This window comes from Nestor notabilis, unplaced genomic scaffold (genome assembly GCF_000696875.1).
Source record: "Nestor notabilis isolate BGI_N333 unplaced genomic scaffold, ASM69687v1 scaffold3822, whole genome shotgun sequence".
Classification (NCBI taxonomy): domain Eukaryota; kingdom Metazoa; phylum Chordata; class Aves; order Psittaciformes; family Psittacidae; genus Nestor; species Nestor notabilis.
Window position 1 is genome coordinate 5948 of NW_009919500.1, and position 18469 is coordinate 24416.

At 38.4% G+C, this 18469-nt stretch overlaps 1 protein-coding gene across 1 annotated transcript in view; it reads right to left on the reverse strand.

The window, feature by feature from the left end:
- ANKRD12 (ankyrin repeat domain 12) overlaps window positions 1-18469 on the reverse strand; it is a 43127-nt gene that overhangs the window by 2592 nt on the left and 22066 nt on the right. The window contains exons 5-9 of the mRNA XM_010010243.1: window positions 17377-17519; window positions 15191-15338; window positions 10276-14954; window positions 2808-2906; window positions 1057-1200 (exon numbers count right to left, since the gene is read on the reverse strand). Of these exons, the coding sequence (XP_010008545.1) occupies window positions 1057-1200; window positions 2808-2906; window positions 10276-14954; window positions 15191-15338; window positions 17377-17519 (5213 nt within the window). The remainder of the gene's footprint in view (window positions 1-1056; window positions 1201-2807; window positions 2907-10275; window positions 14955-15190; window positions 15339-17376; window positions 17520-18469) is intronic.

Consider the following 18469-nt stretch of genomic DNA (forward strand, 5'->3'; position numbering starts at 1 on the left):
TTTTGCATAACTCTAGTTCTTTAAAGATGGGGGAAAAAATATAGTAACAGACTGAGGAAACACTGGAAGCTATAATGATTCTATAAGGGGCTCTGGGACTAACGTAGAATTTCACATATGTTGGAAATTTGAGTGTTTCATTTAAAAATGCCCAACATACAATGCATCAACGCTTTTATTACACCCAAAACATGAAATTTCTTCCTTGCGTTATGTGTTCCTTACAGTCACCAAAACAGGTTCTGAATGCTGTTTCCGTTTTTGCTAGTTAGCAGACTTGTTCACAAAATACACAAATATACAAAATACACAAAATTCATGGTGTAATTTTAAGACCATGAAATTACATTCTCTTAAGAGATATGGCTGCAGCAAACCTCTGAGTGGTAGTCCATGAAAGGTATGCAGATTATAAAGTATACTGCTCATTTTATCTTTTAATCAGGACTAAATACCAACACTGGACATATAAATAAAACGGTGCATTTAAATTATATGGACCTCAAGGTGATTTTAAAAAAATAGTATTGGATATTTCACTATTGGTCATCTGGTTTTTATGGCACAGTTGGAATGGCTGCCTTAGAGGAGAAAAGTATAATGTGATTATCTCCACAAATCATTTCCAAATTTCACAAACCCATCTCATCACTTCACACACTACTGCATTCCGGTTCTTTGGACTACGGACAAAAATGATCTTACATTCTACAAATATTTGTTGTTGTTGTTGAAGTTATATTTGTAACCTTCCAAAATATGTTCTGTTTATGACTGATTTAATAAAAATCAGCAGAAAAATGTTCTCATTTTATCTTTTTCATGATTTCTGGAAGTGAAAGAAAACCAGACATGGTGCAAACCAGAAAAACAGCGTACATATACCCATATCCTCTTGTTCCTGAACACCCAAATGAAGCCTAATCAAAGGAGCAGTCTACAGCGTGCAAAATCTTAATTCCAGGCAACTCAGTGACAACTTCAGTAAGGGACCAGAATTCTCTCCAAACGCTCCTTTTGACCTTTTTGTCTGAAATTCTGAAATACATTCTTTACCTGGGCATCCGGAGGCACATTATAAACCTCAGCATCCAGCAGAACAGTGCAGGCACTGAATGGTAGTGTTTGATTATTTAGCGTTCTTGCTGCTCGATGATGAACACGTAGAACTTCTTGCTCATTAGAAACAATAAGCTTTTCCTATTTGAAAATGTATCAACATATAAATATACATTTGGTAAATTAAGCATTTCAGTTGATTCATAAAAATGCCCATTCATATAAACATTTCTTTTTACGGCTTATACTTTTGAGCAGTGTGAGAAATGGGCCAGTGGAGGGAAGAGCACTTGTTCATCTAATCAAATCCAAAATTCCAATTTAATGATGCAAAGAGTGTTCCCTGCATGTCAGAACAGAAAACACCTCCTCCTCCACCACCACTGACGGCTGCATGTCAGGCCCAGATTTTCCACTCAGTGCCACTGTATTTGTGGTGTTGGTGTCATTGTATTTAATGAAGAAGGTGAAAGATGAAAGGTATGAGGAGCAAAGGGTTGGGATATAGGTTTGAGAGTCTCAACCAAATTAAGATTTTTGTCACACACTTGTCATACCAGGCAAATGACCAAACTGAAGCAGAAATATAATCTGCAGGAGAATTTAATTTATTTTTTTTTTTTTTAAACAACATGCAGAAACTCCATAAATTCATGCCTGGACAAAGATTCTTTCCTGAACCAAGACAAGAAAATAGAGCTTACTTGGCCAAACTTGACTTACAGTTGTAGAAAGTAGATTTGATTTGAAGAACAGTCTGTTTGAGCAAAATAACTAGAAATATGCAGAATTTTAAAAGACATAAGGTATGCTGTGTGTTTACTGCTCTGCAACATAATAACTCTGATTTTTATCAGAAGAACAGAAGGTGGATTATAGACAGCTCGCAAAACAGAAAAAGCAGCATCTTTCCTTTGGTTACAACTAACTTCTCTTCAGTCAGAACTTGAACCATGTTTACATTCTTTGTGCTTGTTATTTTATACCTAGCTTTACACTGAAATGCCAAATTCAAATAAAACCCCTCCCAATGTGGTTTGTTAAGCCACAATGAAATTAACTTAATCAAAAAAGTACCACACTGGGTTTTAGTGAGCCTGCTGCTTGTGTAACTCTGTGCAAATACTTAAGATACATTCTAGGTGAGAAAGCGGTCCTGTCTGTATTCACAAGCAATCTGGCTCACAATACTGACAAGATATCTAAAGCTAGCTCCAAGGAAAAAGGTTTGGGCTCCATAAAAATAAAGAATACTCTTAAACGAGGAATATTTTCTCAATTTCTGAGTTCATATTCAGTCAAGCCTACAGATGTAGTTCTAACATATTTTAGGCAGTTTTTGCAAGCGGAATATTGCAAATAATGTTTTAGTCTTAAAGCCACATGTCTACTACCAGTGCAGAATTTACTCTTGCTTCAATTCATTTAACTCAGTTAATTTGGTTCAGAGTCTACAACCATTATTAGCTTTCAAAACTAAAGTCTGCAGCTTCCTTCCCACTTCCCACTGCCCCTGGGAAAAATCTGGGCCACATCTTAGAGCAATTAAAGGAAAAACCTATCTTACTGTATTCTACTAACAGCCTTTTTTTTGTTTTTATTTACAAGTTTCTCCAATTCATGAATTTGGATAAAAGGCGGGTTACTTCTACAGTAATGTCAAACTGAGCACAAATGTCCATTGCAAAAAGAAAACACCCTAAAGCTTAAAAGTTGGGAAATAAAAAAATGAATCACTTTAGTCTTACCCTTTCAATACTGTGCTGTAAACGTAGTTTCATCCTTACAACCTCCTGTTGTTTAAATAGTTCCTTAAGCGGGTCTGACAGTGAGGGAGGTGGGGTAATCTGTGGAAAAAGTGTTAATACAGACTATAGTGAATATGTATTGAACATATGTTTAATACTGCATATATGAACTTTTACTTAAAAAACCCAAAACAACAATAAGCAAGTTATTTTTTAGGGAAAATGAGAGTACATGCCATTAATTATATGGCTTCAGTCCACTTGCAATAAAAGGTTTAAAGGATTCTCTGCTTTCAAGTTAATAAAGCTGACCGAAATGGCATTTCAAACTGTTTAGCACTTTTAACCACTCACTGTCAGCATGCCATAGCTGTTCTTTGAAAGGGCTGTACGTTAGAACATAGTAAAAATACAGCTTGCTTTCAATTTTAAAGACTCTTCAAAGCACAACTGTTCATTTTGAAAAGTTAAAAGATGCCTAACCAAATACAACAGCATATATATGCATAAAAGATAGCAACCATCTTCCTAATCTTACAATGATGCTGAACACAGGCAAGCATAAAAAGCACACTACAGCCCAGGCAGTGGCTTGGGAAAGTGTTTCCTCCTGTCAGCTATTCAGATAAGGTTTTTTTAAAGGCGTAGGGCTAAAAAAAAAAAAGATAGAAAAATCAAATAGTGAGTGAGCTATCAATGCTGTTACTGATTGGCTACACACCAAACACTTTGCATGTCTAGTCAATTGAAGTATTACTGTATGGTATTATTGTCCAGACTGAGGTGCTTGACAAAAATTGTAAAGGCACGTGGAGCCCTCATGGCAACTGCAGAAACCAGAAGTTTCTTGAGAAGTAACTAATAAACATCGTGGGAATTTTAAGGCTCCATGCAAAGTTTACTCTTCTCTATGCAAGTTCTGCCTGACTGTTCAGCATGGTTTTTAACAACTGCTAGATGTAAGAACATTGGTATTGCTTTGGAAAGACTAATGTAAACTAAATGATACACTACTTACTACCACTAATACTCAGAAACCACAGCTGAAATACATACCTACAGGTGTTACACTCTACCTTGTACCTCATACAAACAGATAAGACATAAATCATTCTATTCAATAATGTGTACCCTGCAACTATCAAGAAATACTAAATCCATTATGAAAATATGGACACACTGCATTATTAGTATCAATCTTGCTCCATGCACTCCAATAACAAAGTGATATATCTACCGAAAGTTATTCAATTATTATCTTGGAAAATTATTTCAGGACAAGCTTTTCCCCTACTGGAAGTTAGCCAATGTCTTTGAAGTTAAAGAATGTACTGACTAACTAATTGTGGTTCATTCCTTAAGTTACTATTTGGTATAAAATGACATTCAACTCCTTCACTTTTCAAACTACTAAACAAGATACACTTCACTTCTCCCAACAAAAACAGTTTGGCTTCCAAACCAGTGAGTAATGCTTATGGCATTTGCCATTTGGTATAAGTCATCAGTATTAAACACAAACACAACAACAACAACAAAAAAAACCCAAATCACAAACATCTACTGGAAGAATCAGTCTTAATCATAACAGATAGCAATGTGTTTAAGTTTAGCTTGAGAAAAACTGCAGTCTAGTTTTGCCTGGAAACTTTGGATTCATAGCACAGTGCAAGAGTGATGTCATAGTCTTTCAATAAAATAAGATGCTTGTAGTAACACCAAGCTTTTATCTAATTAATTTTACTAAACCCTGAAGGTCTCTTAAAAATCTCAGTGCTTTTGCTGAAAGGAAAGCTCACAGCATAAGCAACAAGATAAACAACCTGTCTATAAATAGGATTCGAGTTTATGAGTCCAAGTTATCCAGAAATAAAGCTCCCCCTGCCGGCTGGAGGCACTGCGTTTGGACAAGGGAAGCAAACTTTTCTGCCCTCAAATGACACTGAAGTTAAAGGTTTCAAGGCAAGAACAGCCAGAGGAGCCTCTCTGATCTTCTAGTCAAAGAGACAGTTATTAAGGAGACCATAAAAAACACAAACATGTATGTTCGACTTGAAAGAACTGAATGCCACAAGGAAATGGTGACCTCAGGTTTTCTGTATAACCAAAACCAATTCTCACAAATAGTTTCTTAAAGGCTCAGACTCCATATAGGTGAGAATACAAAGGGGCCCTGCCTTCTCAAGCGTGCCCTAACCCCACCCGTAAAAGCTAGACAGAACTCAGGCTCTCACCTCTCTGCTCCTCTTCACTAGAAGGCAGCCATAGAACATAGCTGAGGTTCAAGACATGCCCTCACCATCTCCAACACATGAAAATCAATTAAGAAAGCTTCCTGCATGCCTTGCATCGTTCATAACAACTACAACAAAACCAGCAACTCTTCACTCTATAAACATTCAATTCGCATTTCTACCCGTTACAAAAAAAAGCAACACTGAAGCTAATTCAGGTTCACACGTACACAATTTTTCCACAGTTATTTTCATACATCCCTTTCCATCTCCCCTCACCCATGCCACCCAAATTGACAAGCCTACTCTACTGCTATAATATTTCATGCACTTAGGAAGGAAATTTCTGGTAACACCACTAAAATAAGCTTTTACCACTTAAGTTTCTACAGCACTGCCTGAGAGACTGGACAGAGTCCCTTTTACTAGAAACATATCTGCTAGGTAGCCGTCACAAGCTGGAAATGAATCATCCTGGTATCTCTCCTCAGGAGGCAGCACAGATAAAGATGACTGAACCCCGCAGAACATACTGATATAGCAATCTGAAAGGCAACATAGCTAAGTACAGTTTAAATTTACTCTCTTAGAAGACTGAGATTTGTTGCCTTCTGTTTTGAACTGAGCTGGTGTCCAATGTCGTACGTCTTCTATTTGCATTGGTGAGAGGGAAGCTACAATTCATACGTGACTATCCTTACAGCCTGAGGTGATATGGGTTATAAATTACAGTATGTAAACAAGGCTGTGGAAATCAAACTTAAGTGCACCACCTCCTAGTTCCCACCTACAGGATGTCTGAAGTTCATCAGATAAACTACAGTGCATCATTAAAATTCCAGTGCAGAGAACAGTTTGTTACACAAACTGTTCTGAGTCTCAGAGTGTCAGAGCTAAATATGTTGTCTTCACCTAAACCTTCACACAGTGATATCTAAAATACGGGAATAATTTAAGAAAGAGTATCTACCTTCCCACAGCCTACGTAAATTAATGAGGCAAAACTCAGGTTAACAGAGCATCATTACAGAACCATTAAAAGTCAGTGGTGGCAAACTAAAATTATTGAATTCTATACACAAACAAGCTCTGCAGAGCCATTAAATCTGAACTACTAATAACTCTAAAAATTCTATCCTTTTTTTTTCTGGAAAGAAACATGATGAATTTTATCAAAATTGTGCATTTACCCAAGTGACAGTAATTAAATAAAACATTTAGCTGCACTGTAGATGATTTTCCAGACAAGCAAAACTAAAACGCTTAAAATACCTCCCTCTAGATTAAAAGTCACGCTGCTTTCTCACACTTTACTCCTAGTGGAAATAAACACTCATTTCCTAATAATTTATTCCGGCTTCTCATAATTTTTTTTCCCTCCCTTTTGCCTGAAACAAAAAGCTCCATCTGTTCCTTCTACAACTATAGAAGACTAACAACACCATGAAAGCATATACAAAACAAGTATAATTTTAAATAGAATCACAGAATGATTTTTGCTGGAAAAGACCTTAAAGATCAACGTAGTTCCAACCCCCCCGCCATGGGCAGGGACACCACAAATTAAACCATGTCACACACGACTCTGTCCAACCTGGCCTTTACCACTGCCCGGGAGCCACATCTTCTCTGGGCAACCTGTGCCAGTGTCTCACCACCCTCACAGTGAGTAATTTCTTCCTTATATCTAACCTAAATCTCCCCTCTTTCAGTTTAAAACCATTACCTCTTGTCCTATCACTACATGCCCATGTAAAAAGTCCCCCTCAAGCTGTCAAGGTCCCTCTGGATGGCACCCCTTCCCTCCAGCATGTTGACCACACCACACACCTTGGTGTTGGAAAACTTGCTGAGGGGTGCACTCAATCCCACGGACCATGATGATGACAAAGATGTTAAACAGCACCAGTCCCAATACCAACCCCCGAGGAATGTCATTCATCACTGGTCTCTGCTTGGACATTGAGCCACTGACTGCAACTTTTTAAGTATGACTATCCAGCCAATTCCTTATCCACCGAGTGGTCCATCTGTCAAGTCTATGCTTCTCCAGTTTAGAGAGAAGGAGTGCAGGACAGTGTCAAACGATTTGCACAAGCCCGGGCAGATGGCATCAGTTGCTCTTCTCTTATCAACCAATGCTGTAACCCCACTGGAGAATACTAACAAATTTGTCAGGCACGATTTGCCCTTAGTGAAGCCATCATCAATCACCTCTTTGTTTTCCATGTGCCTTAGCATAGTTTCCAGGACGATCTACTCCGTGATCTTGCCAGGCACTGAGGTGAGACTGACTGGCCTTTAGTTTCCCAGGTCTTTCTTTATTCCTTTTCTAAAAATGGGGGTTATGTTTCCCCAAAATCTGCTCTCCTCAAGTCCAGGAGCCCTCCTTGCTGCTCTAAGGATCTTGAACTCCACCATTTCATGGTCACTGCAGCCAAGCCTGCCCTCAAGCTTCAGATTCCCCACCAGCCCTTTCCTGTTTGAGAACAAGGTCCAGCATGGCCCCTCTTTTTCTTAGCTCCTCTATCACTTGCAGAAGGAAGTTACCATCAGTCTCCTGGATTGCTTACACCCTGCTGTGTTTGTCCCTCCAACAGATACTGGGGTGGTTGTCCAGTGATCCATGAGGATCAGGACTTAAGAATGTGAGGCTGCTCCTATCTATCTATAGAGGGCCTCATCTACTCAAGTCTTCCTATAACAGACCCCCACTATCATGTCACCTGTCCCTGCCCCCTGCTTAGTCCTCATGCAAAAATCTCTTGTTCAGCTCCTCATCCATCCCCAGGTAGAGCTCTGCACACCACAGCTGGTCATTGACACAGAGGGTGACACTCCCTCCTTGTCACCCTTGTCTGTCCTTCCTGAAGAGTCTGTATCCTTCCATTCCAACACTCCAATCATAGGAGCCATCCCAGCACACCTCCATGATGCCAATAGGATCACAGCCCTGCAGGTGTGCGGACGTCTCTAACTCCTCTTATTTTTTCCCCACGCCGGGTGTGTCTGCATAAAGGCAGAACATGCATTTGCATAGAGGCAATTAGCACCAGAACATGTGTGTTTCTGGGAAGCAACCCAGAAATCTAAATGAGATAAAAATCAGTAACTGTAATCCTTCAAGTACATATTCACAAGCTTTTTTAGAGGTTTTTCTTTATAAGAAGTAAAAGCCATTAAGAATGGGGAGCATCCACTCATCTCTCATATTTCTGAACCTAAGTTACCCAAGAATTTGCACTACCCCATTACCTAAATTGTTTTCATGAACTGGAGAGTCTCTGTTGTACGCAGCAAGAGAGACAGGAAGAATGTATGAAGCAGTGCTTTAATAACAAGTCAATAACTCTCCCCTTCTTATAATGCCTACACATATTGCCCTTTATGTCAGGAAAATGAATTCTATTGCCCAGGTAGAAGATGAGACAGGGAAAAATATATGTCATACTTCTCTACTTTCTGCTTATCCCAGATTAAGCACTGAAGTGTGGTGCCAAAGCACTAAGTTGCAGCTTGGAAACAGTATGTACTTGACTAGCAGCTGCTATTTAAAAAAAAATAAATCACTCTGCTTCCAGTGATAAAGATATATCATAGAAGCTTGCAACAGTTACTGAGAAAGATTTGTAGACTGGGGAAAGCTGACAGCCTGGTACATTGCAGCAAAGCTTACTATACATCCTAGTTCACTTGCAGACCAAGTGAACCCACATCTTTCCTCAGACTATAATTGATCTACTAATTACAAAGAACCGTGGTCACCATCAAATAAGAGAGAACTCAGTAATAAGACGATGCACACATTAATTCTCTTGGGCAGACATAGGGGTCAGACAGGAAAAATGAGAAGGAACAACTTATATGGGGGATTACGAAGCAAATATTTTTCAATTTACTTTTATATATATAATTTGTGTGGATTGCTAAAACAAAAGAATCTTCAACTCTATTGGAAAAAGCTAAGGCAACATCTCAAACAGGGGCAAGTTATCTTAAACGAGTCAACATAATAACTACTCCATTCAGAAATACTGAAACTCAGACTTTTCCTAACTTGATGCATCTTAAGTAACAGGCATACAATCAACTTCTGCTGAATTCTAACATTACCAAGCTACTGTATGTCAGCCAAACAACTGCTTCAGGAAATCAAATATGTGGTCTCAGCCAGTTTCAGCTATTATGTGTCTTAACTTAAACCATTCAAATTGGTTTAATCTTGTATGGTTTACCTCAGAACTAGCGCAGTTTAAGTGAATTAGGTAAATGGGTGGAAAAATAAAAAACCTCCCACTCCCAGGAGTAAAAGTACTTCAGAAAACCTTCAATGCACAATGTTTCAGGTCTCCCGTCCCCCATGTAGCACAATAAGCATAGAACCAGGTTTGCTGAGGAGCAAAGAAAGGAAGTACAATTCAAGTGTGACTGTGATTACACTGATTTCAAAACAAGACACCAGCAGGGACCATGTTACTGTAAGAGACCTTGAGGGTCACCTCCATAGTAAATCGTACTATTAACAGCACTTGAGCCAATTATGTTCTGCATTCCACAGACCTCCTTCACAGCTGTCATCAGGAAAATGCCTCTGTCAGAGCTATGGAAAGCTTTGTACCAAACTAGTGTCCCTGAACTACGGATGTTCTTCGGTGAAAAGGCAAAGAACTTCACATCATTAAACAAAATGCAGAATACTTTAACTTGATGATTACAAAAGCTGGGACACAGCAGATTACATCTGCTGCTCTTGAGAGCATTAAGGAGAAACTGAAATAGCCAGCAGGCTCCCTCCTACTTACATCTTTTGGTAAGAGACTTAATATTTTGAAATACTGCACACACCCCATCCACCCCACCCCCCACCAAATGAAACAACATTGAATAATTAAGTTTTAAGCAAACTATTGCCAGCAGAAAATCTGAGAAGTTCCCACCAACTGACTTCACTTTTAGAAGGGTAGCCTTTACAGTAGTAAATACTTTGAAATATAATATTTGTCTGTGTGCCTTTTACAGGTGTCATACAAGATGGTCTGTCTTGCAATGACTGTGTAACCACACTTTATATGTCTGCTGAATGGGGTTGACATTGCTGGTCAATATTAATTTGACCTGTGTCAACTTACTATTTTCAGTACAAGTATTCAGAAGTAAATTAGAAAGAACATGAAAGTTACAAAAACAGAACATGCCTTTTATTGCACTGTATATTTAAAGAACATGTTACTTACAGTTGGGATGCATATCTTGCTCAAGGGATTGCCATCCAGTAGGTATGAGCCATTGAAGGTCAAGTATTCATCATAATATTGAGGTGCCTGAGGAATAACACTGCACAGTAATTTACGCTTCTCTTCTATTTTTTTTCTTATATGCAAGTATTCAAAATAGGGGTTTGCTCTCTCAGAACTGTATGGCTGAATCTCTTCAAGTTTCAAAGAATCAGCAATAGCTGCCAGGGACTGCTGGGTTTTCTCCTTAGCTTGCAGTAAAGAAGGATTCACTTGCGCAGGCTGAGGCACACGCAATACTTTTCTTTTACGTGGATGATGGACCTGAGCATCATCCTCTTCAGTTAATCTAATCCTTGCTTTCACAGATGCTGATGATTCAGACTCCTTTTCTGATGTCTGTGTGCAGCCAAGAGGATTTTGCTTACCCTGGTTAGCAAGCAAATTTGCTCTGTTCCTTGTGATTCTTTGAGGTACTTCTTGTTGTTCCACTTTCTGATCTTCAGCAATTTCTTCTTCTAGTTTAATTATTTGGCTGTATTTATGCAACTCTTCCTGTGTCATCTGTTGTGAATTATTTGCCAAACTGGATAAAGAGGAATACTGCGGTGGATCATCTGTCAACACATTGTCTGTAGTGCGGGATTTTTTATTAGCTGCTTCGTTTGTAATTCCCTTTGACATTCCTGAACTTAGTTCAGAGAGATCAGCACTGGCTTTACCATCAACAACATGCACTGAAACCAACTTTTCTTGTTGGCCTTTTTCATTTCTGGTATCTGAAGTATCTTTCGTGTTACCATCCACTTCACTCTGAGCGTTCTTACAAGCAACTTTACTGAAGGCATACAAACTTGTATTTAATTGTGAACTGGTATCACTTTCAGGAATATCTTTTGCTAACAGCACTGCAGGTAGATCATTCACGCCTGGACAGCTCTGTGAAATATCCTTTGCAGAGCTCTCAGGATATACAGCAATGGGTGCATCGACCTTCTTAATGTTTGAAGGGAAGCAAGCATTTTCCAGCTCTCTGGTACTAGTAGTATCCGTATCCAAAGTAGAAGCTGCAGCCTGAAGTAGATTTTGTTGTTGTACAACTGATGAATCTTGACTGCTAATGCCTGGTAAAGAAATGCATTTAGACACATCTGGGAGTGGCTGGGTAGGTAAAGAACAAGGCGACTGTGAAGGCAAAAATGATACAGATTCTTGAGAACTTAAACTTCCCTTAATTTCAGCATGCTGAGGCAAAAATTCAGGTACTTGTTGCTCTTTTAATGTCCTGTTTTCACAATTATGCACTGCTATAACACTGTTAGTATCTTGCTCTGATACGCTACAACCTGAGTTGGTAAACTCATTGTTTAATGAATTAAGTCTGTCAAAAGGCACATCCCATGGTTTGGTTTGCCGAGTCACACCACTTTGACCACATGGCTCTAAATGCGTATTATAGTCTTCTGAAGGGCTTATCTGAGCAGTATTTTTAATGGTACTTGTACTTGTTGTTGTCTGCTTGCTGACAAAAGCTCCAGTTGGAGCTGATGTAAAGTCTGACTGCAAACTAGACGTACTACTTTGAAAATCCCTTTCAAGCATGCTAGACGGTAGTTCTGGATTAGGAGAAGTGCTAGCATACGTCTGAACTGATGCCAGACCGTTCTGATTATTTTCTTCTGGTATTCGAGGCTGTTTGCTGTGTTCAGGAACAGCAGCAGGCATGTTGCATCTTCGAACCTCTACTACAGGTCTACACTCATTTAAAACCAGTTTAATGTCTTCAGCAGGTGCTGATCTGACATACATCGCTGGAAGCCTGTTTGTGGAAGGTAGCTTACTGCGATCTGGCAACTCAGCAAGACCATCAGTCTCTTTTTCAAGAAGGGCTGGTGATTTGGCACTCGCCAGAAACAGTGATTGTGAAAAAGCCATTTGTGAATCAGAACCTTCTAGCATGAAGTCTGAATCATATTCAATTACAGGCCTTGGAGTAGTTACTGTGGTGTTGCAAGAATCCTCAGAGCTTGCAACTGAAACCATGGACACTGATCTGGAGCTCAGACCTGTCTTTTCACTTTCTGATTTGGGGGATCTATTTAAATTATCTAAAACCAATGAAGGCTTTATAACATTGACACTTCTTGTATCTACTGATTGCAATCTATTACTTGTGGCATCTTTCTGCTGTTTGTCCTTCATACAAATGTCTGGCAATTCTGAGCTTTTTGAACGAATCAGTTCTTTGCTTTTTACTTCAGGTAATGAGTGTTTTGGTTTTTCTTTCATCTTGTTAATTTCTAAACAAGGACGGTTTTTTAAACGTTCCTTCTCTTTCTGTTTTATTTTTTCTTTATGTTTTCTATGCCACTGCTCTATTTCCAGATCTTTAAGGCTAAGCATTCTTTCAAAACTAGTTTGCATTAAATCATCATTGACTAATCTTTTTTCTTTAGGTCGAACATCCTTTGGTGCAGGGGCTGCTTTAGGCTTAAGTTTTTCGTGTTCAAGTTTTAGTTTAAGTACACTACTTGGATGCAGTTTATCTTTATGCTTGTCTCTCTCTTTGTATCGGTCTGCATCTTTTTTATCTTTCTCTCTACCATCTGGAGTTTTCAACAAATCATCTTTTGTTTTTTCTTTCAATGATGACAGTTTGTCATGCACTGTTTTATTACTTTCTGTAGTACTACATCTCCTTTCCTCCTGCATGTGTTTTGAGTTTGCTGCTGTTGAGATCTCCCTGTCTTTGGATTTGTCTTTTTTTTCAAGTTCCTTTTCTTTGTCTTTAGTTCTATTTTTTTCTACTTTAGTATATTCAGATTCTTTTTCAGACTGTTTGACTTTTCTTTCAGTACAGTGTTTTTCTTTGCTTTCAGCCCAATGTCTGTCTTTATCAGCCTTTTCTTTATCATGCTTCTTATCAGTTTTTTCTTTATTTCTTTCTTTGTCATCAAGTTTTTTAAGAGTACCAGTGCTTTTTAGTTTATCATTTTCCTTATGGCATCTTTCTGCTTGCTGGAAATTGGGCTTCTCCTTCACTTTCTCTATATTTTCATTAATTTCTGCTTTTTCTTTCTCCACCTTGTATTCATGCTTTACCTTTTTCTCTTTTTCTCCACTTTTTCTTTCTATCTTTTCAATATCTTTTTCTTTGGCTGAGGTTTGCTTTTCAGTCTTTTCCTTATTTTCCTTAAAATTCTTTTCCTGCTTTTCAGCATCTGTTTCTATTAAATGAATGCTGACTGCCTCATCTTTAACACCAAAGCAGAACAACCCAAATTCTTTATCTGCAAGCATAATTTCTTCTTTCGTATCTTTTAATTTTTCATCCTTTAGAAACTTTTCACTTTCCTTCTTGTTCCTCTCCTTCTCTTTGTTCCTCTCTTTCTCTCTGTCCTCTTTAGTATTTCTCTCTTTCTGCAACTGTCTCTCCTTAACTAACTTATCTTCTTTTGCCACAGCTTTTTCTAGCTTTGATTTTCTGTCAGAAGAAAGAGATTCATGCTCTATATTTAACAACATATCTTCATTTTCATCACTTTTGAAAAAGTTCTCCTTCCAAAATTCTCTGTCAAACTCAATACTTCTTTGAACCTCTTTCTCTTTATGCTTATGTTTTTCCTTCTCCCCATCCTGTTCCTTTTTATGCTTATCCTTTTCTCTTTCTTTGTGCCTTAATTTATGCTTTTTAAGTGTTTTACCTTCCTTGTCAATCTTTCTCAAGGTATACTCTGAATTCTCAAATGCTGAGCTATTATCTTCTTCTTTAATTTTCGGACTAGATTTTTCACCAAATTCTAAGTGAAAATCTTTCTGATGATGCTTGCTTTTTTCTTTGTGCTTACAAGATTTGCCACTAGAACTTTCTACTAGGTATTCAGAATCAGTGTTGTGATCATACCGAACTAATTCAGATTGCAGTGTCATTTCAGAACCTCCTGGTGATAAGCAAGCTTTGGTATTTTCTTGCTTTAATGGTGTTGACTGCTTTTCAATTAATCCACAGGGATGCTTTGGTGATTTCCCAGCAGTGATATGAAATAGATGTAAAGACGAGTCTTCTTTTGGGGTGAAAGACTTCTTAAAGGTTTCTTCCTCTCTAGTTTTATCTAAAGAGTCTAATCCAGAAGTAGCTATATTTGTTACTCTGGCATTTTCTTTTTCTCGCTTCAGTTCTTGATTCTCTTTATTTTTGCTCTGATTTTTTACTTTCCTTTTAACTTTGCCTTTTTGCTTGTGTTCATTTGTAACCATATATTCTTTCTTCACTCTTACATCAGAATTCGATGTCTCTGAAACAGAGACTGTCTTCTTGTCTTGAGGTATTTCTTCATCTGAACTTTCAGAACTTGAATACAGAACTCTAGATGGTTTCTGCTTTTTGCTTTTAAACGATTTTGAAAAGACAACCTTTTCTTGTTTCACAAACAAGCTGTTCTTTTCAACTTCAGTCTCATCCTCTTTTCTTAAGTCTTTTCTAAGAATGCGCTTGTCATCGATCATTTTTTTCATTTCCTCTTCATCATCATCTTTAAATTCATACTCATCAAGAGCAGATGGAAGTGGTGCCTTACTAGGGGCCATTTGTTTGCTGTCATTGGCTACAGAGTCCTTTTCTGCTTCTGAATCAACATTGCCCTCTACGCTGGAAGGATTTACAGATGGAGCTTCAGAATCTAGAGTAAGAATACAAAAAATTAGTGGAATGGTCAACATGCTGTCAGAAGAAACATTTCGGATTAACTCAATTCAATTGAAAGATTTGAAAACTACCCCTAAAGGTGGAAAACAACTTAGCAATAGCAACTGATACCTGCAGCGGCTCTTAATAGCTAATACTATGCAAAAAATTAAAATCACCTTTCAGACAAATTGATGCACTTGAAGTATGTTATTAAATGGCTACTTTTACCTGAGCAACTCTCATCATCATCAGAGATGGGCACTTCCCTTTTCAATAGCATTTCCAACTCTTCCGTTTCAGCAACATCAACAGGTCTCTCCCCATGCTTATTGGCTTGAAATGGATTTCCACCATGTCGAAGCAACAGCTTCACAATCTGCAGCAATAAATAAATAAATGAACTTTTAGGTTTTCCACAACATGTTACTTGACCAGTATAAAAATGTTCCATTGCACATGAAATGTGGGTAGCATGATATGTAAACCCAAACTTCAACCTATGAAACTGAGACTGGAAAGCAAGCCTTCAGCAATTACAATAAAAAGTCCCAGGTATATGTAATCTGCTACTTAAAAGAGGTAACGGGGAAGACTAAAGAAGGTTCCCCTCTCTTACTCAGACATAGCATCATCATAAAGAAAAGCATCAGTGGCCTTCTGTTCTTGCTGTTCTAGCATTTCCTCTCACTATTCATCTGGTTCCTCACGTACCAAGCTCCCTATTCCTCTGCGCTTGATTCACCTCCTTGCTCCAAATTTTATAGCACTTATCTCTAAGGAACAGGAGAAGTTCTTTCAAGCAGCAGTACTACTAGCTTCCATGGCATTTCAGAAAGGCTCTGACAGATCCAAGTACCTTGCTGGAGGAACAAACTACCCCATCCCAGCTGCATACAATACAGCAAAATCATTGATTCCTCTAGCATCAAGGGCATCAAATTGTTAAAGTTATGATACTAAGGCCACTGCATCTTCAGCACAGTATCCAGTATGAGTTATTTCTTTTTTGTTGTACATGCTAAGAATGGGTAAATTCAGCAGACAGTGATATGTTAATAGGAAACTTGACAATTTTTCTGATACATGTCAGTGAGATGGTCACAGATACGTATACTGAGACCAGACAAGCAAAAGGTCCTGTTCTCCAAAACTCTACTGCAATTTTATGGAAGTTCTATGTAAAGACCCACTTTTGTTTAGATAGCCATAAGAAACAGTTACTAAAGAGTCAACTACAATTTTACAATCAGATTATCATAATTCGTTTCTCCAGCCTTTCCAGAAGATCCTTTCAAACTGAACATCTTGTTTGGAAGGATTTAAAGATATTTTCTGTGTTTTGTTTTATACAGGAGATCACACAAATAAAAGAGATATAAAGGGAGAGCAGAGTAATTTCTGCATCTAGTTTGTAGAAAGCGAGAACAAATTCAGAAATTACAGTAAAATACCTACAGCATTCCTTTCTCTGCTAAGCCATTATTGGTAAACTTAAAAAAAAAAAAAAAAAAAAAAGAAGAATATATATACATCAGTGCTGTATTTCAAAGTCCATAAATAAATGGAGGATATATATGCACACACCTTTAAATATATATATACACACGTACACAAACCCACAGTATACTGTTTGGAGACATTTTTATTTTGAGAATTCTACACAGTAGAAGTCTCTCCCAAAAAGCCCATTAAAATGTTTACTGATTTAAAAAGTAGAAGTGAAACTTTTAAATATTTGAGAAAACAAATACTGGTAGAAAGTATCTGGCAACAGAAGTAGGATGAAAAGTAAAATGAAACAAAACCAAAACAACTTTAAGATGCGTAAGAAAGACATGGTGCTGTTGGAGCAAGTCCAGAGGAGGGCCACAAGGATGATAAGGGGACTGGAGCACCTCTCATACGAAGACAGGCTGAGAAAGTTGGGGCTGTTCAGCCTGGAGAAGAGAACCTGAATAGAGACCTCATAGCAGGGGGCCTACAAGGATGCTGGAGAGGGACTCTTCATCAGGAAATGTAGTGACAGGACAAGGGTAATGGGTTAAACTTAAACAGGGGAAGTTTAGATTAGGTATAAGGAAGAAGTTCTTTACAGTGAGGGTGGCGAGGCACTGGAACAGGTTGCCCAAGGAAGTTGTGAATGCTCCATCCCTGGCAGTGTTCAAGGCCAGGTTGGACAGAGTCTTGGGTGACATGGGTTAATGTGTGGTGTCCCTGCCTATGGCAGGGGGCTTGGAACTAAGTGATCTTCTGGTCCTTTCCACCCTAACTATCCTATGATTCTATTCTCCCAAAGCAGCAGAAGCATAATTATAAAGCCATATGACAGCAATCGGGACACTTAGTATTTGTTCTAAAGACTGAGCATTTCAAACCACTTTTGTATTCCCCTCCTGCCCTCCCAGTAGACTCACATTTCTATGCCCACTACTAGCAGAATCATGAAGTGGTGTATCATCATCCAAGCCCTGTGTGTTCACATCAGCTCCCGCTGCTATCAGGACTTTAGCAACATCATAGTAACCAACATTGCAAGCTTCATGCAGTGGTGTCCAACCTGTAGTGAAGAATGGGAAGTTTGAATTTGCAAGGTCAAAGATCCTGTGCTATAGATCTCTACTGCCTTGAGACATTTCAAAATACACTCACACACAGCAGCTGGCAGGAAGGTAATGCCATCCATCTGATGAACAACATGTGCTTTATCAATTTAAAACCTCATGTCAAATTCCAAACTTTACTGTGATTATATTGAACACAGAAATCACCAATCAAATAGTATAGGTAACATTATCCTATACGGAAACAGTTTCAAAACCACACTATTGGAAAGAAGGATGGCAAATTATCATAACCAGTGCTCCTTTAGAGCCATGGAACATGCACCAGGAATCACTAATAACATTCAGCAGTTATTACTGTAGATAGCAAGTTATTAACAAATACTGGCAGAGAACTTATTCCAGATATTTCCTACAATATTAGTAATTTTTAGCAATTTTGATTTCCACATTGATAATCTGAAGTTCAGTGCTCATTTTTTGTAACAGAGCCTCAGTGAAAAACAACGATCAACCCACACACCTTATATTCCTTACCTCAGTTTCTTCTCAAGTTGATGCCTTCCACTTCATAGCTGCCCTGAACTTCTAGCCTGCTGTTGATGCCTTCTCAAAGCCCAATTCTGTGAAGATGTTCAACTTTCCTCTCCAATATAACCAGTGCAAGTCAGGAAGAACTCTTTCACTTGAATTCTGTGTCTAATCGGTAATGGTCTTGTACATCCATGATGAGGATGTACAAGAAACACCTAACTTATCTAATCCCTCAGTAAGGTAATTTCTCACTTTTACCGTTCACTGAAGTTCTCTTCTGTCACTCTTCTGAATTAAAAGGAAAAAGCCTCTACCTTACTCTGAAGCAAAACACTTCTTCCTAGTCTTTGTACCCTGTATTTCCTCTCCAGTCATCACTTGCGTCACTCCTTTCCAACACTGCCTGGCTACC